Consider the following 27,255-nt stretch of genomic DNA (forward strand, 5'->3'; position numbering starts at 1 on the left):
CTGACGACAAGTGCGAGTGCGGCCACCACGTGGCTCGCTATTTCTTGCTGTTCGATTGGACATCAAAGTGTTTACCTTTCTCGCTCCAATCCATATTAATTAATTGTTAAAATATTACATGTATCTACATGTTTTTCGACATAAAAACATTCATATTTGAGCAAATTTTGAGACAGTTAATACGGATCGGAGGAAACACACACTAAAATACGTCAGAGACGTTTGTATCTTCGGTTTATCTATGTGGGGCACGTGCCCCACATAGTTTTACCGATCTCCTTACTAGTTGCTACCTCTTTCCTCGTTGTCCTCGATACCCACGCATATCCCCTGTTATCTAGACTCTGTCTCTCTCTCGGTCGCATCGGACCCGGCCCCAAATCCCCCAATCTCCCTCCTTCTAGCTCCCCTCAGACATCTTCCTGCCGGCGGCGCGTAAGAAAATGGCGGCGGCGCGGAGGCAGCGGCGCGGTCCGGAGCAGAGCTGTGGCCAGCGGCTGCAGGATATTGCGGTAGCGGCCCTTCTGCAGCAACTTGAGTGTGCAGAGGCGGTGGTGCAGCGGGGAGGCAGGCGTGCGGCGGCACGGAGGCAGCCGGGCGGCTCGGAACGGGGCTGGGGCAGCAGCGGCAGGATATTGCGGCAGCCTGCTTGTGCAGAGCCGGTGACAGATGGAGATGTGCTTCTGATGCCTTGTGGGTGTTCGATGGAATGCCTCATTGGGATGCCAGTTTCTGGGAACTACGTGATTTAGTGAGTGCTTTTTGAAAGGATTGCATGGTAGGGCTGATGACAACTTTGTTGGCCACATAATAGCTATATGATGATGTTTGTGATCATTTGAGGGCCTTCTCAGCAGGTCCTGGCGACGACCACTTTGTTCGATGTGTGTGGACGGCAAGCAGGCTAGGCATAGGCCTGTCGTGCTGTTGCTAACGCATGTGCACAGCTAGGCAAGGCATTCCGGTGTGAAAGATCGAGTATATCACAGAGGGGGGGTGAATGTGACCAATTTTAATTCTTTCTTCAAAATGAAGACTGAAGACAGTCACAGTACTTTAACAATTTAGATTACACTTATCAATTTTAGAGTTGCAGTGGAAAGAATAAAGATGAATAGGTTTAGCAGCAACAATGAAACAGTTATACTTCACAGAGAGTAAAGGTTGAGGAACAAAATCACCAAGACTGAAGATACAGGGATTTGTTTCTGAAGTTCAGATTGTTGGCACAATCCTACATCTGAGGGGGTTGAGTCACACAAGACTCGCGGACACACAAGTCCACCCAATCCTCTTGAGCTAAGACCGAAGTCTCGCCCAGTTACTCGTGGTAGATGTTGAGGTGATCTCCGGACCTTCACAGACTGGTTGATGGCAAACCACAATCTTCGATTGCTCTTCAACACTGACTCCTAGCCGTGTAGGTGATGCTAATCACCAAGAGTAACAAGCTTCAAGTGCTCGGCTAGAGAGGGGATCCCATTCTTCACGCTCAGTTCAGCTCTAAGGGTTTTATCAGGTGTTCTTCAAAACAACTCACTCGGGATCACCACCGAATTCCTTCGGGGTGGGTCGTCTTATATAGCCTTGGCCACGGCTGATCTAGCCGTTGTGACCCGTTGGATAAAGTGAACTTTGAACCTCCAGCTCACACTTTATCACTTTGTCTCACAACGGTTAGATTAGGTGGTCAAGCACGAAAGCGACAGATTTTAAAACACATTTGAACTCAAAGTGAAGACTTCACGCGGAAGTTTTTGTGAAGCCTGAAATGATTCATTCTTCACTCCGACGAAAAACACTCACACAGAAAATGGTTTTCGCCTAAGCTGAACATGAAGAATAAGGTTTCACCTAACCAGCTCCACACTTCAAACCCCCCTTAATAGTACGACGTTCCTATACTCAAGTGAAAGAAAAAGCTACGGAGAGACCTATGAAGAATGCCATGCTTCACGTTCTTCACCGTTCTTCACTGAGTTCTTCATACTTCACGCCAGTATCTGTACTTCAATTTTTAGGGGTCATCGATGCTGGTTAAACCAACTCTTCTGAGGAACTAAAACCTGAAACACTCAGTGTAACTCATTAGTTTCTCAACCATGTTGTCATTATTCATCAAAACCCATACAGGGGCAAGGTTTCCCTTTCACGGTGCATGGCAGCATGGAGCACCTGGTCCTTTGCACAGGCGAAACGAAGGAAGCGGGCTGCACGTTATGTGTTCGATAAAATGCTCAAGTGGGGTTTTTTCGTGCCGTGTTTGGCATGTTGGCCACGGCTGCCTTCGTTGGAGGTGCTCAAGGTGGTGGGTTTGCCGCTGCTGCAGATGGCGGCAGTGATTTTGGCCTAGGTGGTGCGACTGCTGGTGTTGGCGTTGTTCCGTCGGGTGATGGTGCTCATGCTATTGGTTGTGGCAGCGGCAATGTAGTGCCGGTGCTAGCTAGCAGCTTGATGTGGGCGGTGGCCAGCAGCAGGGCAGGCCAGGAGTAGCAAGGCGTGGCCTTCTCCTTGCTGCCGGGTTGACATACGGAGGTGGTCTGTCGTACGATGGATTGTAGTAGCTTGCCGGCGTCGCTCAGCGGGCTGCAAGCGTTGAAGGTGGACCTAGCTTTGCCGCTTGTGTTGTGGCAGGCCTAGGCATTGTTGCTGCAGGTGGTGGTCTTGTGGCTGCTGCCACTTTGTCGACGGTTGGTGTTTTTGTGATAGCTGAGTAGTCATCTGGTGAGGAGTTGGGTGGCGAGCCAGTAATAGGATAGGAGTGTGCTCTTGGTGTTTTTGTAAGTTGTTAAGCCTTCAGTAATACAAAGGTTATGTGCATCGATTGATGCAGAGGCCGAGGGTTCTCCTCCTTTTCGAATTTTTTTTTATGGCCTTCTCTTTGGTCTAAGCGATTTGATTCGATGATTGGCCAAGGTTGTTGTGAATTTGTGATTGAGACAGACTGCATGATGTTGATGATGCATGATCGTAACTAGGTAGTGTATATGTATAAGCGGGGAAGATAGGTAAGCATTGGTAACTGGGCAAGTATGCATATTTAACGTGGCAAATAGCCATATTGATCCAGCAAATAGACTCAATTAGACACAATTAACGTGGCAAGTAGGTTTAAACCGGTAAGTAAGTTTAGCTAAGCCGGCAAAGACACAGTTAATCTGGCAATTATGCACAATTAATATGACAAGTAGTCATAGGTAACTTGGCAATTATGCACAGTTAATATGGCAAGTAGTCATAGCTAACCTAGCAATTAGGCACCGTTAACATGGCAAGTAGGTTTAAACCGATAAGTAAGTTTGAATAAACCGATAAGTAAGTTTGGATAAGCTGACAAGTAGGCACGATTTGACTGGCAAGTAGACACATCTAACCTGGCAAGTAGGTTTAAACCGGTAAGTAAGTTTGGCTAAGCCGGCAATTAGACACAGTTAACCTGGCAATTAGGCACTGCTAATGTGGCAATTAGTCACAATTAATCTGGCAATTAGGCAAAGTTAACATGGCAACTAGATTTAAACCCGTAAATAAGTTTGGCTAAGCCGGTAATTAGACACAATTAATATGACAGGTAGTCAGAGGTAACCTAATAATTAGGCACAGTTAGCTTGACAAGTAGGTTTAAATCGGTAAGTAAATTTGCCTAAGCTGACAATTAGACACAGTTAACCTGGCAATTAGGCATTGTAATTTAGCAATTAGTCACAATTAATTTGGCAATTTAGCAAAGTTAACATGGCAACTAGGTCTAAACCGGTAAATAAGTTTGGCTAAGCCGGGAATTAGACATAGTTAACCTGGCAATTACGCACAATTAATATGACAGGTAGTCCGAGCTAACCTGACAATTAGGCACAGTTAGCTTGGTAAGTAGGTTTAAACCGATAAGTTTGGATAAGCCAACAAGTAGGCGCAGTTAGACTGACAAGTAGGTTTAAATCGGTAAGTAAGTTTTTCTAAGCCGACAATTAGACATAGTTAACCTGAAAATTAGGCAGTGCTAATGTGGCAATTAGTCATAATTAATTTGGCAATAAGGCAAAGTTAACTTGACAAGTTGGTTTAAACCGGTAAATAAGTTTGGCAAAGCCGACAATTAGACACAGTTAACCTGGCAATTAGGTACTGATAACGTGGCAATTAGTCACAATTAATCTGGCAATTAGGCAAAGTTAACGTTGCAAGTAAGTTTAAATCGGTAATTAAGTTTGGATAAGCTGGTAAGTAGGTACGGTTTACCTAGCAAGTAGGCACAATTAACCTGGCACTGGTAAGTAAATTTGGATAAGCCGACAAGTACACAGAATTAATCTGTCAATTAGACAAAATTAATATGGCAAGTAGTCATGGTTAACCTGAGAATTAGGCAAAGTTAATCAGGCAAGTACGCAAAATTAACTTGGCAGTTAGGCACAAGTAGGTGTGGATAAGTCTGTAAATAGATCCGGATACACTGGCAAATAGGTATTGATAAATGTACAAGTAGGCCTCGATGGATGGACAATTTAATAATAAACGAGTATTACATATAGATAAACTGACGATAGACCGGTAATAAGTATACGACTTCGTGATATGCAAAGGTGACGTAACACTGATTTTTAGCGGATCTCAACAATGAATTTCTGCATATTAGAACTGGCCAGAAATTTATATGTGGAAAATACTTGCAATTTAGAAAGAAAAAAAAAGGCCGCTTTGCAAGATGGTCTGGGCTGGTAGCAAGTTGCTGCCTCGGAGATGGGCTTGGGCTGGTAGGGAGCTGCTGCCTGTGTGATGGGCTTGGACTGGCCATGCGTGCACGTTGCGCTCTAGCCGGGCAGGAACGTGCGTGAAGTCGTGAACGGGCGAAGAGAAATACGCAGGCATCGAGCGCGGGCGGGGAAGCAGGCGCCGCTGCGGCGTTTTACGTGGGGCACGCCTCTGCGTAGCACCCTTTAACTTGGAAATTTGTCTCCTGACGAGAAGTTGAAGTTTGGTAAAATTATACCCGCAAAAAAAAAAGAAGTTTGGTAAAATCCATAGATCTGTAGGTACCCCTACCCTACGCAGGACACACCGACCTACTCGAAACACCCTACGAAACCAAAAGAAAACCTCACAGATTACAATTGCAATTTTTTATTTTTGCCCAAAAAAAAGATGAAAAAGTGTGGGTGTTAAAAAAAATAAGGTAGACAAATATTTTATTTAGCAATCAATATTAGTTGCCTTGGTTAAGTTTAGTGATTTTTAGTCAATTGAGCTTACCTTTTATTTTCATTCTGGATAAGTCAATAGCATGCATCCTCACCAACTACGTCTCAATGTTGGAGGTCATGTATACACACGAAGCGAAAATCTCATAGTTTCGTCTCCATCCAGTCTGAATGTGGTTATTGTAGCCACCACCAGGATCGTGTGGTGTTTTGTTCCCACAGATTGATGGTAGTGGCAATGATGGTAGTATCGAGTTATTTTTGTTGAGATTTTTGTCTAGAATTGTCATTTGTGCTCTTAGCCTATCTTCTCTGTAGAACTACGTCGAAGAAGCATTTCTATAACATACTACCACGCATTCATCGGATGGACGGGTAATTCAGCTTTTGAGGTTAGTGTAGCATTTTTGTTGTTTCTACCCCGATACATGGAGAAACAAAAGAAGGAGCTACATACGTCGACTACCTTTCTTTGTTCCTTTTCTTCCATCCGATGCAATCCGTTTTCTAAATCGATTAAGTCGGACATTCTCTCCGAGAAAAAACCAACCGTTTGGAACTTCCGTGTCATACCAAATGGTTCTCCAACCGTCCATTTCTAGTTGATTCCGTAAAAACATGTCCATAAAAGTCATATAAAGTGTACCATAAATTGTTTTACGGTATTGATTCGACTCGGGCGGAACAATTATCATAAACACGTACAGTCGGTACTGTTTGAGCCTGTGCGATATCGTAAATGTATGCATTTGCAAATGGATTTCAACAACAATGGTGTCTAATTGTACGGGGACAATAGTTTGGAAATAACTTGCCAGTACTTCAAATTAACCAAGTTTAACCTCACAATATTTTTACTTAACAATAGTTTTATATCCAAAAATATGCGCAATGAAATAGTAGCAGTTAAGCATGATCAAAAGAATGCGCAGTCGAACACCACCGATGACCACATCGTCGAGAAACACCATCATTGTCAAGATCGCCGACACTATCTCCACCACAGGCCGAAGCATCAGCACCACCACCAGCCAAAGTAGCACCACCACTAGCTTGCCGTCTTTGTTGCAAGATCTCACTTCTTCCTATCTCCCACCACTCTTGCTGTTGCACTTGGGTCCTTTCCTCCTGGATCCATCATCATCTTGTTCTCACATAGTCACCATTTATGCAACCACTTGGAGGTGCGTTCCTCACTTGCTCCAAACAATTACTCCAACAGCTACAACAACTCTTGATCTCAATGAGCGTGTAGATGGTACCGGCATGAGACGATGAAATTTGTCATCAATTCGTTGTCAATACTTCTTCCCATTATTTCTCTCAACTGAAAATCATCGAAAACCCTTCCTCAGTCTCCTCCACGTCATTTCAACCTCTCTATCGCCTCGTTCCATGCTGGCATCAATGGCCCCCAACTGGTGCGTTATCAATGTTGACCGTATTCTCATCCATCAAATCGACGTACGAAGTAGGAACCAAATGCAAATTGTAACTACACGATGAAAAACCAAAATAAAAAAGTGATCATTACGAGAGGTGGCCAGATTTTTTACCTCTCCGACTTTTCCTCAAACACATCATCAGTGGCGTGGTTGTTGCTTGTGGTGGCCTCTTGGGCCGGCTGAGGTGGTGGAGGCGCTAGTCCTCGAGGAGCTGCCTTCTTCGAACCAGTAACCGATGCCTTTGGCCGCCCTAGGACGGCCTCGGCATCGACGACGCGGGAGCGAAGCCGGAGGACGTGACTCCAGCCTGAACGGCTATCTGGGCAATGTGTTTGCCTTGTCGCTTGTGTTTGGCCGCCACGACGGCCGGATTTTGCTGTGCAACAACACCCGGGACGCACGGCTACGACTGGGGCTGCGCAACATGGGATTCAATGAAGACCTCAGGAAGCTCCATGCTGGTGCTTGGCCGGTGCATCTTCGCCGGACGTCGTGGGGGCAGGGAGATCAGCGGCAGCGACGACAAGAAGACGAGAAGACTGGAACTGAATGTCTCTCCTGCCAAGCTATTCTCGATTTTATGGTGACCTAAGAAAACAACGGCGAACCCCGATTACATGAGGGATTTCGGCTCCAGTTTTTGGTACGGACTAGGTTATTTAGTGGAACTGTTTGGGTCAATTTTTCTGACTGAAATCATAAAACAACAAGGATGGTGCTAGTGAGTGCATGTGCACTTGAGCATCTTCAGCAGTACCCCTCAAATCAAGGCCCCTAAACAACATTTAGGGGCTCCTCTAAATTTTTTTGAGCCCCTACTTTAACTTGATTTTCAGCAGCAGCCCTTATATTTCAGCCCCTACTTCTTTTGACCATCATTTTCATATTAACTCTACTTGTACATGTAGTTTGACTACACAATAATTCAAACATATATGATTCAAATGCATAGACTTCAACCATATTCGGATACATAATTTCAAACGACACAATTCTAATACGAGTCCAAAATTTTCAAACATGAAAATGACAAATAGTAGTACCAAAAGACACCATGTAGATCAGATATTGCTCGTGTCGCCGCCATTGCCACCTCCATTGAAGCTCCTAGTCATGCAATCTCCACCAAAGCCCCAAGTCATGCAATCTCCACCCAAGTTGCTCGCCCCCAAGCCCCCCGCCCTAGCTGCAGCTGTCGCGGCCATCTGTGACCTCGGCCAAGACCCATACCTTCACATCCGTCTCCAATGCATTCACATCACAAAACATGATCTGTTGTTCTTGCTCCCATTGAAACTTGTGCTCCTCAAGTGATAGCTTGTGTTCTTGCCTATCTTCGGCCTCCTTCCATCTCTCCTCTCTCATCTTCCCTTCTTTCTCCCTCACCTGAAGCAGATCTTTCAACGCTTCCTTATAAGATCCACCCTCACCTGCATTCTTCATCATCTCTTTTGCTTTCTTCCTTCCAACTGGCCTAGCTTTCCTTGCTGAGTCAGGAGTGGGACTGTTGCTATCATCATCACCATCTCCAACCTCATCAGATGGTGTGGATCTTGATCTCTTGGTGGCAGCATCTAGAGCTAAGAACTTCGGTGTATGCCTCACCTCTAGCCAACAATGAACATACTGAAATGACTTGTTCTTTGGCTCCCCATTTGCATATAAAGCATGACGTTCCTTCATCTGCAGCAAACAAAAGTTAGTACAATTGTTGAAGGGAAATGTTGGTTAAAAAAAGAATTGTTGAAGGAAATATGTGCATTCAAAGTATAACTTACATGCTCCTTGTATGGAATGCCGCTTTCATGGCGACGCTCAACTTGCTCAAAGTTTGCCTGCCACTTCATGCACTCTTTCTGAAGAACATTCCAACGATGCTCCAGAGAATTAGCATTCCTATCGGATTCAAATGTCCGATTCTCATGATAGTGTTCAGCTATCCTAGCCCAATATGACTTGCCCGGCTGCTCATTGCCAACAATGGCATCCGTGCTAATGTTGATCCAAGACTTGCATAGTTGGATGTCCTCATCATGAGTATAGTTGCTTGATCTTTTTTGAGTCTTGGGAGGAGGAACTTCTTCAACCTCCTTCAACAATAAGAATGCATCAATGTCTATTCCTTCATCTATCATGTTCAAAAAGGATTCACTGCAACATTCACATTTATACACAATCATATACACAGATATATCCGAATGTACCACACAATTTTATATATCGCAATTTTATCAAGCAATTCACCTCATACACCACAATTTTCAGAAAACAAATAAACTCATATACCATAATCTTATCAAGCAATTCACCTCATACACCACAATTTTTCAGAATCAAATCAACTAATATACCATAATCAATCAAGCAATTCACCTCATACACCACAATTAATTTTCAGAATCAAATCAACTCATATGCCATAATCTTATCAAGCAATTCACCTCATACACCACAATTTTCAAAATCAAATCAAATCAACTCACCTTCGGGGTTCCTGTGGCTGTGGTTCAGCTCCACGCGTCGGCGGCACCATGGAGTTGAACGCGGCCTCGCTGCTTCACTTTTTGGCGCGTTGCTTGGCACCAGCAGAGCTGGCACCACGAGGGCGCCCTTTGGAAATTGGGGCACCATCCATCAGGCAGCGGTACTGCAGGGGACGAGGAAGGCGGAGGATCGGCCGGGGGACGAAGGAGGTGGAGGACGAAGATGGGCTGGAGGCGGCGGCACTACTGGGAGGTTGCGGGAGGCGGCGGCGCAGCGGGCTTGAGGGGAGGCGGCGGCACTAGGGTCGAGGGCGGCGACGTTGGGGTGAGGCGAGGGAGGTGCTAGGGTCAAGGGGAGGCGGCGGCTGCTGGGGTTGAGGAGGGCGGGCGGGGGCGGCGACGCGTCTGGAGATCGAGGATGGCGGCGCTGCGGGCGGGTGAGGGTGGCGGCTCTGCGGGAGATCTCGGGCGGCGGCGCTGCGTTGGGGCGAGGGCGGCGGCGCTGCGGGAGAAGTAGGACGGAGGCGCGGCGCGGGGGCGATGGTGGCGACGGGGAAAATGGCGGGACGAGAGACGATGCGCGCGGGAAGAAACAACAACGCGGGAGGAGGAGAGAGAGGGGGAAATAGAGAGATAGGGGCTCGCAGGGAGCTCCCAGGAACGAGGGCAAGAGAAGTGATTCTAGGGGCTTTCCTACTTTAAAGGCTCAAGTAGGAGGCTGCTGAAGACATTTTTTTTGGCTCTATCCCCTAAAAAATGAGTAGAAGATCTGTTTAGGGGCCCTGCTGAATATACTAACTTGCCAAGGGTGCACAGCCAAAAAAGAAAAGTATTTGTCCCCCTTTCCAAATAAGGTAAGTTTTGGTCCCCAGTCTCGTCGCGTGTCCTGCCCCGCTAAAACAACCGAAGCACGTGTTTTTTGCCTGCCGCAGCTGTCGATTTTGCCCGATAGATCAGAAAGTTGGCCCGGATGCAAAGAAGCTATATCCAAACAAAGCAAAAAGGCAAAAGCAAAAACGAAAAGGAGACGAAGCTCTTCCTCTCACCCGATTCCATCTTCTCCAGCGCCGCTATTCCCTCCTCTCTGCCCTTCTTACGTCCATGAATTGAAAACTGCCAGGCGATGAGTTCATCCCCCACCCAATCAGGACAGGAAAATTGCTACAGGTATAACGCAAATCTTGCCAACCCCACCCCCTTCCCCTGCTGTGTAAAGCATAAATCACTTAAACTCTGGGCTTAATTCCTCTCCCCAACAAAACACAGATCATGTTCCTTAGGGTTTTGATATGGCACTTAACTCTGGGCACCCCAAGAAGGTAGAATCATAGCGTTGCATGTTTTTGTGATCCTGCACCCCCAGAATTGCAATCTGGGTCAGGGGAGAAAATAAACATGCGTCCAGAAAAAATCCATCAAAATATATGCACCATGTAACATGTATAAGCAACTCTTTAAAGGCATAGAAAAAAAGGAAGAAGCTACCACGCATATAAGCAGAAACAGTAGATCTGGCACATGTACTTGTTAAGAGTTATTTGTTAACATGTATAAGCAACTCTTTAAAGCCAGACAGAAAGTTGCATCCCACAAAAGCAGTGCAAACCACATGATTTTAACCCTATGCTTGTTTTTTGCTTCCCTAATCTCACTATATTTTGGCCCTGTCTTGTACCTGCAGCTCAGAACAAAAAATCTGTTGCTCCTTCGAGTGCATTGTGCCTCCTGCTTTTTGCTTCCATTTTCTTCTGCCCTTATTCCTGCCATTTGTACAGATCCATTTGTAGAAACCCCACCTGGTTACACCTAGCACAACAAAAATAGGAAATCATGACCGGATGACCATATTCCTTGATCAGCTTGTTGTATTTGCTTTCAGAGCATATGTTTGCCATATCAACTGTGCATTCGCCGAACTTCGATAACTCCTGCTCTACTCCACTATGTCCTTAAACAAGTTCCCATCATCTTCACAGATGTCTAGTTCTTCTGCTCTGCTAACTCCTGCTCTACTATGCCTATGCTCTGTACAAACTTGGCAACCTTGTTTGAAATTCCTGTCACTGGCGGATCCACAGGGTGACCAGGGATTCGGCCCATATATGATTACACGTTATATCCTGAGCCCAAAAAAAATAGAAAATCAGGTTGCTACGATCAGTCCCAGCCCATCTCCTCGTTAGGCTCGGCCGGCTGACCAGGGTGTTAGGGTCGCTGCATTGGGCCTAGTCTTATCGATCAGCCGGAACACAACATGCGGAAGTCCAGAACTGCCGGCCTAGCTAGCAATCAGCACGGAGCACAGCCGCAATCTCTCGTGCCCGCACCAAAGCAGAGACACGGGAGCCTGCAGCAGCACAACGGCCTGCGACTTGTTTCGAATCAAGGTTTGCTTGTTGCTTGAACTAGATTTACTATAAATTGTTCCAATGTTGAAATTCTCTATACATAACATACAAATGCCACTTCATACTGAATCGAAGAAATACTTTGAAATAATGTCTGAATTGACAAATTCCAATGCTTCATTGCTTATACTGCGGTTTACTATTGGCGAGTAATATTTGAGGTAAAAAAATAGCTGGTTATAATATATATTGGAGTAAAAAAAAATATACATTGGACCACCCTGTCTCAAAAACCTGGATCCGCCACTGATTCCTGTGCATAGCTCTTGCACCATAACTGCAAGTTTCCTTGTCTTCTGCAATTTATGTAAATATGAATATCCATTAAGGTTGTAATTTTGTAAGGAAAGCAAATGACTCAAAACTGAAAGTAAAATTAGCAGGTTATCAAGTCTAGAAAGTTTCAGTTGGAATTTTGGATTGGCTGAAAACTCATAACAAAAATTGGTTGCCCCCGAGAAAGCGACTAATTATGATGAAAAAGCCTAAGGAAAACAACAAAATTGCATTCTGAAAAACATGCCCAAGGCATTTGGTAATTATTGCATACCTTTACTTTGTAGTTAGCAGGCAAATTTGAGGAAATGACTTTTTTGGCATGTTCGATGCCCACAAACAGGCCTTATCCTACTGTTGCCGCCCCAACGCTATTGCCACGTCCAGCTTGTGCTTTCAACTGTTGGGATTCACAAAAAGAACAGATGGTCAGTATTGCTACTGTACTATGTGATCGAAATAGCCAGAAAACATATCCAAGTGGGGTATTTTATTGAAACTTACATGCAGTTTCCCCGTAAACTCGGCATGCTATCATATCTTGCTGGACAACTTTATTTATGGCTTGCGTCGTCCATGCTTGATTGCAGACAGCACAGTTGCTCAAAGGCTCGTCGACGATGAGTGAATCAAGATGTAGAAGCTGCGCATGAGTATAGTAGTGCATTAACAAAAAGCAAAAAAGGGCCCCCTGCACAAAGCGAAATTCTAACGAGAGAGAAACTCCAGTAAGAAATCAGTTTATTGATGTGCCATACCGGTAAGAGATATACGCAGCAGCGAAGTGAGTTCTTTTCATCGCCCAGATTCTTGAAAGCCACTTGTAGTCGATCAACTACAAACTGGCAGAAATTTATGTTCACAACATCTTCCAGATTGATGAATGAGGGATAACATCGTGGGCTGACTCTTAAGCATGTGCTTGGGCATAAGAAACTGCTCATTGCAACAATCAGCCAAGCACGCATGAATTTATCATCGGCTTTCCCTTTTATAGTTGGATACAGATTCAGTTTCATCTACTTGCTCAAAAAGAGTGGGTCTCGGATAAGAAGCAACTACTCGGGCCACAAAAATTCAGGCTGGTGATATAGGAAGCAAAATTTAGGCAAAATTAACCTTCTGTAAAAATGCATTACAGGCAAAAAGGGGGGACGGAACAAGAGAAGTACCCCCTATTTGCTCCACGAAGCAAGAAATGAAATAGTGTGGCAACTTTTAACCGAAAAATTGGCTAGGTGGAAGCAACTTTTGCTAAAAAAAAGTTGGGTCTCTGATACGAAGCAAGTACCTTGGCAACAAATTCAGGCTAGTGTTATAGGAAGCAAAAATTAGGCAAAATTAACCTTCTGTAAAAATGAAAAGGACATGAAAATGCATTACAGGCAAAAAGGGACGGAACGAAGTACTACCTATTTTCTCCAAGAAGCAAAAAACGAAATAGAGCGGCACCTTTTAACTGAAAAATTGGCTAGGTGGAAGCAACTTTAACTTGAAAAAAACATCAAAGGGGGTAAAGCGAAAAATTGAGGTCAAAAAACGCAAAAACAATGAAGGAGCAATAAAAGTGTGGATGCAACTTTTGCACAAAACAGAATAGGAACAGTAAGTGGTAAAGCAAAATTTAGGCCAAAAATTGACACTCTAATACAACTGCTGGTCAATTTGACAGGTCAGAAGCAATGGAGGATCTCGGCCCTAGCATTAGCCTAATAGCTGCCAATGTTGGCTGTAAGTTAGGATTAGGTTTGCAGATTTGCATAAAGAACCAAAAAACGCCTAAAACGCTTGTATCTAACACAGGCTGGCTGTAAAGCATACCTTGCATGTAGCAACAACTAGGCAAAACCCCCGTGCTGGTTTGAATGCACGTCTCCACCAAATTTGAACTATAATTTGGGCCAATTTCCAGGGATTCGTATGTAGAATTTAGGGGATTCTGATTCCAAAAAGGCTAACCCTAGTTTACCTATAATTTTGCGCACAAATAGAAGCAGCATAACCACCTCGCAACTCCCAGAGCTCGTCGCGGCCGCAAAAGCAACGATGAAATCATCCCTTGGCTCGAAACCGCACATACGGGCCAGCCAAACGCGAGCAACGAACGAAACCCTTGCGGGCAGATACTGGCTTGGGGGGAGGGGTACTAACCGTGTGATCGCGTGAAATCGCTGTGCTGGTTAAGCCCACGGAGCTATATGTGCCCCGGCCTTCGTCGATATGCTTGCCCCGCTCGAATCAGTACCCGGAATAGCTTCGCGCAGCCCAGCACTGCGCCGTGTGACATGCAGACGACCAGGCCGAGCCTACCACCGGCGACAACCTTTAAAGCTCGTGGGTGGACGCGCGAGGCCACCGCGAGGAATTGACGGTGAGCTCGTCGATCTCCCGCCTCCTTCGACATAGCTCCCCCTACCCCCCGTGTGTCGCATCTCTTCTCCGTCGACCCGCACCGCCGAGACCCCCCATGCCGCCGAAGAAAAATCGCCGGGGAGAGACAGAGAGAGGGGCGAAGAGAATGGGGGAAAATGGGATGGGGGGAAATGCAGGGCGTGTGGGCCCCCTCCAGCGAGTCCTAGTTGGGGGGCAACAGACAGCCTCTTGTCCTAAACAGATCGGACGGACGGCGACCGGTAGAGGGAAACGGACGGAGAGGAAGCCTGTGTGCCCGCGTCGTCCGATAAGTGCATAAGCACTTTCTAGCACTTAGGAAACAACAATTATTGTATGAATCGGGGCTATATAACGAATCTGCCAGAGATGCTCTCTCGTCCCAAATGGCTTAAAAAGCTTATTGGCATTTTATTTTTCGAACAATGGTAGTTCGTGAAAGCCTTTCAATTTTCTTGAATCAGAATTTCACGTATACGCTGAAAGCCTGAAACTGAATCAGTAGCATCCCAATGTTGTGTTTACAGATAAATGTAATGATTATATTTTAAACCTTAAACTTGTAGACAGGTATGAAATAAACCCTGGCCACATACAGAAATCTCAGGATTTTTATCCAAAAGCCGACTGAAGTAAGAGATAACTGAACATTTTAGTAGAAACATATTAGAACAAATAAAGGTAGATGCCTTCATTTTTTTTTCAACGCCATGCACACACATGCGTCCATATAACTATGCGCATACACAAGCTGCTAGGTATTTTCACGTGGCCTTTTTGTCCAAGTAACATGAGGCGTATGATCAAATTTCCCACATGCATATTCATATGCAAAATTGTGAATAATTTTATATAACTTGGTCTAAATATATGTGGCGAATCTAGGGAATTACTCCCTCCATTGTTTAGTGCAAACTTGCACTAAAACAACGACAAGTATTTAGGAAAGGAAGGAGTAGTCAACAAATCACCAAATTGTAACCGCCATGTCAGCAATCTCGTTGTCCCAAACGGTGTTTGATTCCCGAAGGTTGACAGTAGACAGCATTAATAAGGTAATGGTGGTGATTACAGAGATTAGGAAGTTAGAGTTCATTTTAGACTTTGTTCTAGGGTCAAAGTTTAATATGGACTTTACTCAATATACAACGATATATAAAATAATTAAGACAAAGGGACCTATAATCACAATTGCGTTACACTAGAGTTATCCTTGCCACGGCGAGTGTGGCTGGCGGCAATCCATTTCGATGGGCAACCAAGCAGCATGAGGTCACAACTCACGACACCCGCCTCCTGGTACTGCGTCTTGCCGAACTTGGGTCGACCAGCCTTTTGATGGACGAAGGCTGGGGAGCGGACAACCCCACAGATTCAGGTATGTCTAGGTCGTTATTCGCCGCTGAGCCTGCAGGAATCTCCTGGTGCTTCTGGAGTAAACCGTGCAATGGCTCAACTTGGATTCTGACTTTCTCCACCTGAAAGGGGAACTTGAAGCTCAACTCCTTGTATATATCTGTCCATAAATGGTCACAAGCAGGGAACCTAAAACTGTAACAGCTAATCGGCGGTATTTTGGGTGAGGCAAGGGTTTAGTGAGACGTTTATCTTCTACAACAAGACATGGGTGCCCGACATAAGATTCTAACTTTTCCAGTTGACGCTTCACAGCATAATACCATTCCACAATAATAGTGGAAAAAGAATGACACTTCAGCTGTTTTCCTATGAATGTGTTCATGGGTGCCAGACAAGATTTGTTTGGGGTTTTCTTTGATGCTACAGAACCAGCGGCTCTCCAGGAAATCCCATCCTTTTCAGAACTACAGTAAACCAACTTGCAGGTTTCCGATGAATCTACAATGAGCTGCTCATTTTCTAGATGTCTAATATTCTATGCACTAGTACGGCTATTTAAGTAGAACTAAGCACTCAATCTTGTAACCAAGTTATTTTGCATGCTCTTAAGAAAAATCATGAATACAAAAATGCATGGCAAGTGAGCTCAGCATCCGCTGTTTTATATTGTGGGCTATAGTAGTGTGGCAATCAAAACAATTGCCACACTTTCTGTGGCATGCCGCACATCCACACCTAGTTTAGTTTAGATGAACCGAGGACCTAAGACCCCAAGATATGGATTATGTACCGAGTTCAATGAGCACATATAAACTGCATGATAAGTATATATGCAGGTCTCCAAATTGTAAATATTTAACTTCAAAGATTGTGGTACCATACCAGCTCTTGGTGAAAAGTGTGAGAACGAGCTTCAGTCAGTCTTCTCTGAAGATCGATTTCTTTCTTACTTCCATACTCGGAGTTTTCCATTTCATTTTCTCTCTCTTCCAATTCTCGATATAACTCTGAAATGAGACATCAGTCACCATCAACCTCCAGCAATTTGCACTAACATGGCATGCATATGAAGAAATTAAATAACAGCCTATGAAAGGTGAAACTAAGTAGAAGTAGGGCCTTCAGAATAATTTCAATTTTCAATAGATGAAATCAAAGAAACACCTCTATGAGATACCTGTAAATACTGACAAGATCCAGATTTGTGTTGGGATGTCATATAGCGTCTTCGCTAACGTCAACGATGACTTCAATATCTCTCTAGCCTGTCCAGTGTCATGTAGCTGAAGTGCTAATGTACCTAGTATTGTTAAATACTGAGAAACCAATTGGATGTTGCCCAACTGTTGGTGTGCTATTCTCAGACCACTTGCAAGGCGAACCCTGCATTACATAGTTTTTTTTTTATATTGATGTAGCAACAAAGTATCTGCAAACTTGGTAAGGGTTCACTCAAAACATAAAGAGGAAGTGGGATGTGGCAGACAACCATGGGAACAAATAACACAGAACATTAGCTAACATGGAGATACAACCTTTTCTTACATGTATAACATGTGACTGTGGGAGATCCAACTTTTTCTTTTATATTGTATGCAAGTGTTATAATACGACGAGACAGCGAGCTCTGAGTATGTTGCACAATATACATTTGCATTCATCATACTAATTTGACTAGTTACTACACCATAGCACTCACCGTGCTTCTTGTGGATTATTCTGTCTCATAAGTAGAAGTCCATACACAAAAATAATACAGGTCTTTTCACGTACGCCAACAAATGAGTCCATGGTTCTGTAAGCAGGACCAATCAATTCTAGCGCCTAAACAGTGAAAAATGGTAAAGCAATATTTTAGTCTTAGGCTGACTTGAAACAGAAAAAAGACAGGTATTGAAGAGTGATTTAAAATCCTACTTTACCTGTGAAGATGATTCTGCATCTCCCTTGCAAATGTAGGAGACTGCTGCATAAACTTGGCACATATATTGCATTGATTTATTCTCTGTCAGCTGAAAGCATTTCATTTATTTAATCAGAAAAAGGCAGGATGGCTTCAACAGAACATACACAGAGTTGGCCTAATATACCAACAATAATATATATTTTCACTTCTGCAGTCTTGGGGTGCATATATTAAATATTGGCTAAAACAAGGTTAACTACTCCCTCCGTTCCATAATTCTTGTCTCAAATTTGCCCAAAAGTGGATGTATCTATTACTAAAAAGTGTCTAGATACATGTCATATTTCGACAAGAATTATGGAATGGAGGTAGTACGTCATAACAGAACTGGTAACTTAGTGATGTAGATCACATTGAACATGTAACAAGTGACCGGTTGTTATTACTCCCTCCGTTCTAAATTTGAACTAAAACCACGGCAAGAATTTAGGAACGGAGGGAGTAGCTTTTTAGATCACTGGTCACATGAAGCACGGTTTGAGGTGCAGGCCGTGCAGCGTGCAGAATATTGATGTGTTTGGACAGTTTGGCAGCGTACAAGAGGAAACTATGAGGTGCATGACAAATAGTCCATTGTGCAGGCAAAGCAAAATACTGTGGAGTGGTACTCTGAGAGGAAAAATACCCTTAATGCTTCAAGGAAGTGAAAAGCAGCCTCATCAAAGCAGCCAACAGAATGTGCATATTGTCCCCTTAGCATTTCAATTGTGCTTTCACTACCTTGGAGAATTGTTGGAAAACGGGTAAACCAAGTTTTCATCTGTGCTAAAGCCTGCAGGAAAATGGTAAACTTAATAAGGGCCAGCTGAAGAACCATATCTGTCATAATTTGTGGACCTATTACACCAGACAAAATGTGCTTATATCAAATACAGTAATCAGTATATATTAGCCCGATATATTGGCCGTGGCAAACAAATGGGCATGAACTCTCCCATAAGAAATGGACAAGTATACATAAGAGCATATACATAAATGATTTATCAAGCATTTTTACAACCTTAAGAAGTCTTCCAGCATACTAGTTAAATATGGGAATGCTTGTTATTTACCTCTTGGGCTTCAACAAATTCTGATCTCGTAAGTTCTACAGCAACATTGTTTTCGAGAAATTGAAGTAAAAGCATCAGGTAAATCCCGGCCGTCCATATCGTGGAGTGTTCCAAATTTGCCTCTACATAGCATGATAAACACTAGATAAGATCAAGGTAACAGAAATTCCATACCATAACAAATTAACAATTTAGTCCTCAAGTGGTGAAGGTGAGTTTCCCATCAAGCACAAAAGATTTAAGGGGAAATTCTTTGGATACCATCAAACAGTTTCCCCAGTCCATGATCCGGCACTGAATAGTGCAATGCCCCTTATATAACAGTATGCCACTGCTGTAGTAAGGGCCTGTTTGGTTTTGAGCCAACTCTAGCCATGCCAAAATATTGGCAACCCGCTAAAATTTGGTGTTTGTTTGTTTTGTTGCCAAAATTTTGGTTGCCAATGAGCGTTTAGACATCCCTCTCACAGATTTTTCCCAAACCTTTGGCCAAGTGTAGGCTCAAGAATTGTTGACCAAATAATTGGCAAGCCAAATTTTGCCAAGATTTGGTAAGGCTATGTTGGGCATAAACCAAACATACCCTAAAACCTTACTCTCAATGTCACAGTTGACCAAATTCAGTGATGGGATTGCACAAAGACCATTATATGCATCCTTATTCTTCTTCCTTGTTGTGTATTGATCACATGGAAGTGGAACTCGGGATGTGTACCATTGCTACACAGCTACGCTCGTCTTCATTGCCTTTTTCCCTCTCCATTCAAACAGGAGAGCATGGAGGAACAGGATAACTGATGGTTCTTGATGAATCATGGGAGTGGAGCTGGATATGTGTGCTAACAATTTCCATGGAAGAGCAAAAGAATAAACCGTCGGGTGGTCGTGCAGGATTGACGCACCAATTAACCATAATAAGGATCAATCCAGTGGTGGTGATGAGAGATTTAGTTTGATGAAGGAAACGTGATCAATTTGTCGAGTGGAACACATTTTAGAACGATGTCACAAGATAAAAGGTGTAGAGGAGGAGAAATCAGTGAGGCGGCAAGGGGGAGGGGGGAGGGCGCATTTGGCCGAAATTGCAGCAGGGCATGATGAAGAAGGTGCATTAAAGTCACAGCAATGATGGAAGACCATGAGCATGGCAGCTGCAACCGCCATGACACATCAGCATGGAGCATGTCACGACACATTAGCATGTAGCATGTGCAGCGATCAGAGAAAGAGAGAAGTGAGAGATGAGCTGTGAGGAAGAAGACCGGCAGGGGAATAGAATAGTGAACAGCACTGAACTGGCCCGGACTGGTTCACCATATCCATCTGCTTGCGTGGCGTTTTGTTGCGTAGTCAACCACAACAAGTGGGCCCCAGATGTCAGTGTTCGCATCTAAATGACTAAAGCTCAAATTTGGGCTTATTGTTGATAATTAATCCAAAACATGTGGTTCCATGTTTAAAAACCCAAAAGTTATAGCACAATAAGGTCCCCTGAAGTGGTGCCTTAAATTATTTATCTCTACGACAGTCGAATGACATGCATCCAATCAGGGCCATGCATAAGTGAGAGCCCTAATGTATGATAGTACAGATGTAATAATAAAAATGGTAACAGGTCTAAAGTATGATAGTAGGAAATAATGTAAGTTGTTAACAGTACCTGTCACACCATCCACGATCCCGAGTTTTAGGAGTTCCTCTGTGAAACAATGTGAACACTCAGTAAGTAGCAGCAATGTACTTAAATTTGTGTTCCTACAGATTTCAGATTTTACATAGACAGAATGAATATATCGGGTTCTAATACAAATCGTGTTTAGAATATCCAAGAAAGGAAACACGGTGGAAGAATATGTTATAGGCTACTATTTAGATTATGGAGATCCACATTCATCAACACTCTGCCCATAGTAACCTAATACATGCTATATCCTGGTCGCAAACTCGCAATAGCCCCTTTCAAATTCCAGTGTGGACTGAAGGTGTACCGTGTTCCAAGAATCATACCTGGACAATGAATCTGGTCTGCAGTGAGTTATCGTGAATTTGGATATTATGATGCTGATTGGAAGAACAAAAAAAAACACCAGCTATATTTTTGAAAGATGGTGATGGCTGGAAATGGATCTGATCAGCATGAGAAGTAAAACAAGATTAAATTATTTTGTCGAACACCTATTTATTAAAACCTATTTTGTAATGAGCACCAGAACAGCTGAACAGGTGCCTAAAGCAGACACTCAATAAACTTAAAATAGCAATATTTGATTCCACAGTAAACACTCACTTAGTCACTTCCTATTCTCTTAGTCTTTGGTATTTCCACTTAACTACAACATGTATACTAAACCCACCATGCACACGCATGGCCACTCTTCCCTATATATGCCTGTCGGCCACATATGTTACAGCGCTGACCCAGGCACCTTCAAGGAATTAGCTTCAACGACACAAATGGCCATGGAATGTCATGACATATAATATCGGTCAACTTGCATTGGATGAGACAGTAGATTCCTTCCACAATTGGCTGAAGGTCTTACAAAATCGTGATGCATGATGCTGAGCCCAATCAATTCTTAAGTGGTTAAGAATAGGAAAGTCTATTTTCAGCACTGAACTCCAGTATTTGGTTCAAATGAACCCCGAACTTTTAATCCCTGAAATTGGTCGTAACCCTGGTGAATCCCGGCCATGAGCTTGTTGGCACACCAGGAAAAACATAATACCGCCAGAATCTCATACCCTATGTCGTTCCTTTCGCTGGCATCCCTTACCCATTTGACCATGAGTCAGATCCATATCCCTAGGCTCCTCCTCTATTCCTAGCCCCTCTATCATTTCTCTCTTGCCTGCCAATCATTAATTCCTCACAACCACCCTGATCGCTGCATCATTCCCTCCCTGTTCTTTCAATCATTCAACTATCCTATCTTCCTTTCCCATCCCCTACATCTCCCTCTTCATCCCCTCTTTTCTCAGCCCTAGTCACAGCCAGTTGGCCCAATCCACGTTGCCTACTTGATATTGCGGCAACCAGCGAATGAGAGGAAGCCGACGAGGTTACCCTAGCAGAGTGACCTCACAGAGGGCTTGGCAGGAGGGCGACCTCCTCCAGGAGTAGGTAGTGTAGTGCGCATCGGGTGGGCATCAATGTTAGCCTCACTGAGGGGATGTGTTGAAAGGAATCAAGGAGACCAGGTCCGATCTGCAGTTGTTAGTCAACGCGGTGAGAATGGCAATCGGCAAGTGTGGCAGTATGCCAGTCCATTAAGGCACAGTGGTCTGTGGCAGCCGCCAAGTGAGCCAAGGTGGATCAGGGGCGCATGAGTCACAACAATAATGTTAGTTAAAACAGTGAGATACAAGGTAAAGGAGTTGGGAGATATCTCAGATGTGGGCCAGGGACACCAATGAGAGGAGCCAGGGGAAATATTGTATTGCAGCTGGGACCACCTTTTTCCTAGAGCGCCGAACAGCTCAATTGGACTTATTTCTTAATATAATATCACAGATAGGTTCCAATTTCAGGGACCAAGAGTTCTGGGTTCATGTTGCACCGAGCACCATTTTTTTTCAAAAAGGTAGGCAAAACCTCCCGGCCTCTGGACCGAGCAGCAAAGTTCAGGGTTTAAATTGAACCTCTTTCTTAATATAACTAGATGATGCCCCGCACGTTGTTGCGGAATCGTGTTAAATTAACCAAATACATAAATAGATGCTTAAAATTAACTAAAATTAATGGAAAACATATCAAAGTTGTATTGTTTTATATGACAAACAATAAGACCTAAGAACTATGTGACCAAATGATGTATAAAAGGAGAAAAACTTTATCAAAAAGTGAAACATGATTGAGCTGATGACGTGGCATGGTTTGAATTGATAGAATAATGAAAAATGTAAATGGGTACATGAAAAAGAGACATGCATGACTTAATGAGATGGCATGCATGATTTGCATGGCACGTTGGTGAGCTTGATGAGGTGGCATGCTTGCATGTTGAGAGAAATTATGTAGTGGGGTGCTCCTATTTAGATATAGAAGATAACACCACCTTGTAAAGGTTGCAGAGCATATGAGAAAGTTTGGACTTCTCATATCAGAACTGATGTCACCATATTCTCATAGTAGACATGCATGGGGGAATGGTAAGCATGTTCCAAAATGGACAGCCTTTATAAGTAGTTTGTTCAAACGAACAATAAATCAGACACGGGGCACCCTTTTAGTACTAACAACATCAACGGTAAGTAGCTATGAGGTTACTACAATGGCAGTTAATTATGTCAAATTTCAAATTAATAAAAACATGCAAATACTTCCTGCAACAAATATACCGGTTGGGTTTAATTAGCACCTCCCTGTACGGCAGGAGCAGGATACATCTGTACCTCTCAAGGAAATGACCTAGTAAAAAAGGGTAGCATTTCATACCCATGGTTGTAAATTAGCTGTGCGTACTACATCATATAACATCATGTCTTGCAGGTAGCTACAAGTATGTCACCTAGAAGCAATACTTCAGATAAGTTAGCATTCAACAGCACATACCATGGATGAGCTGCAGTCCTGATTGTATTCTCTTCCTGCAATCCTTAAATATGCCCTTTGGCCGGCCGACCATGACAACCATGAGATCTACCAACACAAACACCGCAGTCCGCGGAAGCCATTCCCCATGCATCGGCGGTGGTGCCAACAGAAACTTATCCCCATAATCCAACACATCATTCACAGTGTCATAGCTGCACAACGATCTCAGATGAGCTTTCAACTGCCACTGCTTATGCGCCAGCGCTTCTCTCTCCCTCTCCTTCAACATGGGCTGGGCTAGCGTTCTCTCCACTGAACTGAGTTCCGTACCAAGTTCTTTGATACGCCGGCCCCTCTGCATCTCACTCTTAACAGCAGTGTCCAGCCTCTCCACATGCTTTGAGGCAGCCTTGTAGTCACAGATCCTCAGCAGGTAGAAGGTCTGGAGAAGCTCCGTGTAGAAGAAGAGTCCAACCCAGTGGTCCTTCTGCATCAAAATCAGCACAAGATACATATATTCAACAAAACACAAAATTTGCATTTCTTGGCTGCTACTAACATGGCAGCACACGATTGAAAAAAGAGAGAGAGCGAGGCTAAGAGGCTAATCTGAGTTTACCTGCTCGGCGGGGAGTGCATCCCAGAGGCCGGAGATGCGGACGACAGCAGCCTCAACAGCGGCGCTGTCCTCCCAGCAAATTAAGTGGACGTGGAGTGCGGTGGCAGCGAAGAAGAGGTCAAGCTGGGGGCTTTGAAGCTCGGCAGCGGCCGCGGCTCCGGCAGAGAGAGAGGAGAGGGCAGATAAAGGGTCCCCGTCGACGGCGAGCGCGGAGGCAAGCTGCGCGTGGAAGTTACTGGTCCAGAGGAGGGACGGCCCAGCGGGGAGGAGACCCGAGGAGGAGACGGACGCGAGGAGACCTAGCCCACGGCGGAGCACGTGTTTCTGCGACGGGACGGAGCCGAGTAGGCCGTAGACGTTGGCGAGGAGGGAGTGCGCCAAGAGCTTGAGGCGCGGCGGCGCGGAGGGGAGTGGGTTGAGGACGAGCAGCGCGCGCTCGAGGTGGGCCTTTGCGCTGGCGAGCCCCTTGTAGCGGGCGAGCAGCAGGCCCGCGAGGCGCAGCCGCGCGCGGGCCTCGGCGAGCGGGAGGAGCGAGGCGGCGTGCGGCGGGGTGAGCGCCGACTCGAGGCACAAGGTCGCGGTGGAGAAGTCGCGCCGGCGCTCAGCCTCCTCCGCCAGCGCGAGGAGCCCGGCCGCCATCGGCATCGACGGCCCGGCGGCGGCCGACATGACGGGAAAGGCTGGCTAGGGCGCGATGACAAGCGGCAACGCGCATGGAGATTTGGGGAATTGGGGCGAGGGGAGTGGTAACGGGGAAGCGTGGGCTGGAAGAAGGGAGGAGGTTGGGTTCGGCCGTTCGGGGCTTCTCGTTCCGGCGCAGCCGATTTCAACGGGTCGTGTTTGTGCTCGGTCGCTGCTTGCGTCTCGCCAGTACAATAGAGGTCCATTCCTGGTCGTTGCACTATTAACTCATTTTTTTCGATTATGTTAGCTTATCGATTATCTTTCATTTGGGTTATTTATTGGGAACGTCTGACGCTCAGTTGCTAGAGAAAATGTCACGTGAAATAATGTCACGGTGGTATCACGATAGATGCCATATGATAGCTTGAGATGGGGCCGATGGACGAAGGAGGAACCGGAGGAGGGAAGGCGTGACGTAAACCACGCACGAAGTAAGAACACACGGTGTTTATCCAGGCTCAGAGCCCTCTTGGTGAGTTAAGCTCCTACTCCTACTTTGTTATATTATCCAAGATAACAAGGGATACAATGGTGTTTCTTGAACTGTATCCAGAGGAGGAAGAAGGAGGAGACTCCAAAGAATGTCTAAGTGAGGAACCCCTCTCACAGTAGGGGTGGAATTTCTATTTATAGGCCAAAGGTGTCACACTGACATATGAACCAAAAGCAAACCCTAGCTACCATCGGGCCTGCCGGGTACGTCCCATGGTCCCCTCCGGATTGTCCGGGAGGGGACAATGCAGATTTGTACTTTTCGTACCACCAGGCGGCGCGCACCGTAGCCATGCTCCGGCCTTCGTCATCTGTCCTTCTACGGCGTGTCACTGTGCAGTCGCCTGGCACAGCGATGTGAGCAATGACCGCTTTTCCGTCATAAAGGGAGCGCTGCTTTACTTTGCGCCATATGATCAGTATAGGACCGTTGACGCATCCCGGCCTTAGTCGAGATCAGATGGTTCGTGCTTATCCTGCAATCACATAAGACAAGATAGATATGCTGGCACACTTTTGGTATGCCGGCTGGTTGTTAAGTCGGCTCAAAGATGTCGGCGTACTTGCTTACGCCGGCTTTGCTCTTGCTATCCCGGCTAATACGTGTCGTCATGACCCTACCCGGGGTCATCCCCCCGACACTAGTCCCCGAAGCTGTTGCGGTCCGACAGAGAGTGATGTCGGGCCATGGCAGTTTCCCAAAGCCGAAACAGCTCTCGGCCTAGTGGGATTTGACCAGGGAAAATGCCGATACAATCCCGAGCTTTCTTAGCCGAGATTTGGCATCACCGACTTTTTAGTCGGCGTGGTATTTTCAGCTCTGAGCCGAGATCCCTCTCTTAATCGCGGCCAACAACAAAGAACCTTTTTCTGCTGACATCAATGGCACATGTCGCGCTTATTCAGCGCCTCGCTTTAACAACGGGAAGATAAGACCAGAAATATTGTCGGCGCGTCTTTTGAGGCGAACGTGTCGTCCCATCGGACAGGAAAACCGATAGGCCATTAAGAGGGGGAATTTTGGTTTCCACGCATTGCCTTATCTCTCCGGATTCGGCGGGATTTACTGCGCCACGTTGCGCCGTAACCGCGCGCGTGCGCTGTTTATGGGGTTAATCACCCCCATGATCACGCGTTGTTTAGCCCCATGATTGCGCCCCGGCTATAAATAAAGGGACGGGGTGAAAGTCTCTTACGTCCCCCCCCCCCCGAAACCCTAGCTCCTTCACTACTCTCGCGCGTCCGCCATTGTCGCAAGCTTGGAGCTCCTCTGCTGCCACGTTTTCTTGCCTCCGGCAGCCAAGCTCGCCGCTGCGTTTTTGCGCGCACCCATCTGTGCTTCCGCCGCTCTTCCTTTGATCGCCCACGCCTCGCGCCATGGCCTCTTCTTCCCGTGACGCCGCTGCCGTCGACCCCGACGTATCTCCGGGGGACATCGATTGGCTCCGCCGCACCCGGCGGATCCCGGACGAGGTGGAGTGCGGAATTCCCGGTGACGAGGTCGTGCAACACCCGAGCCCGGTGAGTTTGTCGTCTTCGTTTCGCATTTCAAACGCGGCTTTGGGCTCCCGGTTAGCGACTTTATCCGGCAATTCCTTGACCACTTCGGCCTCCAGCCTCACCACCTTCCGGCCAATGCCATTCTCACTCTCTCTGCCTTTGTTACCTGCTGTGAGAGTTATCTCGGCCTGTGGGCATCTGTTGACCTGTGGGCGAAATATTTTATGTTTCGACCCCAGGTTCTTCCCGACAAAGACAATCCCCGCGCCATTAAGCCCATGACCCAATGCGGCGCCGCCACCGTCATACCCCGCTGGTGTTCTGCCTTTCCTCGGATCCAAGGTCTTGAGTCTTGCAAGAGGTGGCTCAAGACCTTCTTTTATGTCAAGAACACCTCCGACACCGATAGAATCAACTTGCCGGGATTCATAGTCGGTCCGCTGGAGGAGAAGAAGAACTAGAGGTATGAACCCAAGGATTCTCTCCCGGAAATCAGCGAGGTTCATGCCGGCATCATCGCCCTTAAGGAGAACGGGATGACGGCCGACGATCTGTTAGCCACGTTCGTGTTCCGGCGGGTCTGCCCGCTCCAACGCTGGACACATAAGATGTGTTTCCACAGCGGCCGGTTTGACCCGAACCGGGTTTCAACCATCATGCTGGACAAATTCGAGGTCCGACGCCGAGTCAAGCGATCGCCAAGACCAACCTGTCCGAGAACTGGGGTTGGGGCATGGTTCCATATAGCCGGAAGAATCGTGCGCCCTTGGTAAGTTTTTGTTTACATGCTTCTTCGATTTTCTTCCGACATGATTGTGCGCCTGCTTCCAACCGATAATGTCTTA

The 27,255-nt window shown here is 45.6% G+C and overlaps 2 protein-coding genes across 6 annotated transcripts; both read right to left on the reverse strand.

Moving 5' to 3' along the window:
- Positions 1-7,493: 7,493 nt before the first annotated feature.
- LOC104585298 (glutathione S-transferase T3) lies at positions 7,494-13,955 on the reverse strand. Of its 5 annotated transcripts, XM_024455499.1 has the most exons (8): positions 12,569-13,955; positions 12,315-12,453; positions 12,085-12,210; positions 11,745-11,830; positions 10,802-10,932; positions 9,127-10,477; positions 8,422-8,794; positions 7,494-8,326 (listed from the first exon to the last, which is right to left on the reverse strand). In XM_024455499.1, exons 6-8 carry the CDS (start codon positions 9,174-9,176, stop codon positions 7,826-7,828), a joined length of 924 nt encoding a protein of 307 aa, XP_024311267.1. In that variant the 5' UTR covers positions 9,177-10,477; positions 10,802-10,932; positions 11,745-11,830; positions 12,085-12,210; positions 12,315-12,453; positions 12,569-13,955; the 3' UTR covers positions 7,494-7,825. The 5 variants fall into 5 exon arrangements, with proteins under 5 accessions (XP_024311267.1, XP_024311264.1, XP_024311266.1 ...); XM_024455496.1 differs by lacking the exon at positions 9,127-10,477 and having other exon boundaries at positions 8,422-8,733; positions 10,802-10,922; XM_024455498.1 differs by lacking the exon at positions 9,127-10,477 and having other exon boundaries at positions 10,802-10,922.
- A 1,221-nt stretch (positions 13,956-15,176) lies between these two features.
- Positions 15,177-24,492, reverse strand: LOC100845559 (sister chromatid cohesion protein SCC4). Its single transcript, XM_003581056.4, has 10 exons — positions 23,735-24,492; positions 23,134-23,602; positions 20,239-20,277; positions 18,579-18,700; positions 18,152-18,298; positions 17,483-17,572; positions 17,260-17,384; positions 16,738-16,943; positions 16,443-16,567; positions 15,177-15,679 (listed from the first exon to the last, which is right to left on the reverse strand). The coding sequence occupies exons 1-10, from the start codon at positions 24,401-24,403 to the stop codon at positions 15,482-15,484; spliced, it is 2,190 nt and encodes a 729-aa protein (XP_003581104.1). The 5' UTR covers positions 24,404-24,492; the 3' UTR covers positions 15,177-15,481.
- Between the last annotated feature and the right edge of the window lie 2,763 nt (positions 24,493-27,255).

Source organism: Brachypodium distachyon, chromosome 5, assembly GCF_000005505.3.
Source record: "Brachypodium distachyon strain Bd21 chromosome 5, Brachypodium_distachyon_v3.0, whole genome shotgun sequence".
Classification (NCBI taxonomy): domain Eukaryota; kingdom Viridiplantae; phylum Streptophyta; class Magnoliopsida; order Poales; family Poaceae; genus Brachypodium; species Brachypodium distachyon.

Coding starts and splice junctions, on each gene's coding strand:
- LOC104585298 (XM_024455496.1), bottom strand. CDS start 11,809: ATGGTGCAAGAGCTATGCACAGGAATCAGTGGCGGATCCAGGTTTTTG. Junction 10,923..11,744: donor TTGAGACAGGGTGGTCCAAT/GTATATTTTTTT, acceptor AGGTGTAACCAG/GTGGGGTTTCTACAAATGGA. Junction 8,734..10,801: donor TTTTTTGTTCTGAGCTGCAG/GTACAAGACAGG, acceptor TTATTGTTGAAG/GAGGTTGAAGAAGTTCCTCC.
- LOC100845559 (XM_003581056.4), bottom strand. CDS start 24,403: ATGTCGGCCGCCGCCGGGCCGTCGATGCCGATGGCGGCCGGGCTCCTC. Junction 23,603..23,734: donor ATGCACTCCCCGCCGAGCAG/GTAAACTCAGAT, acceptor ATTTTGATGCAG/AAGGACCACTGGGTTGGACT. Junction 17,573..18,151: donor ACTTCCTTGAAGCATTAAGG/GTATTTTTCCTC, acceptor AAATGCTTTCAG/CTGACAGAGAATAAATCAAT.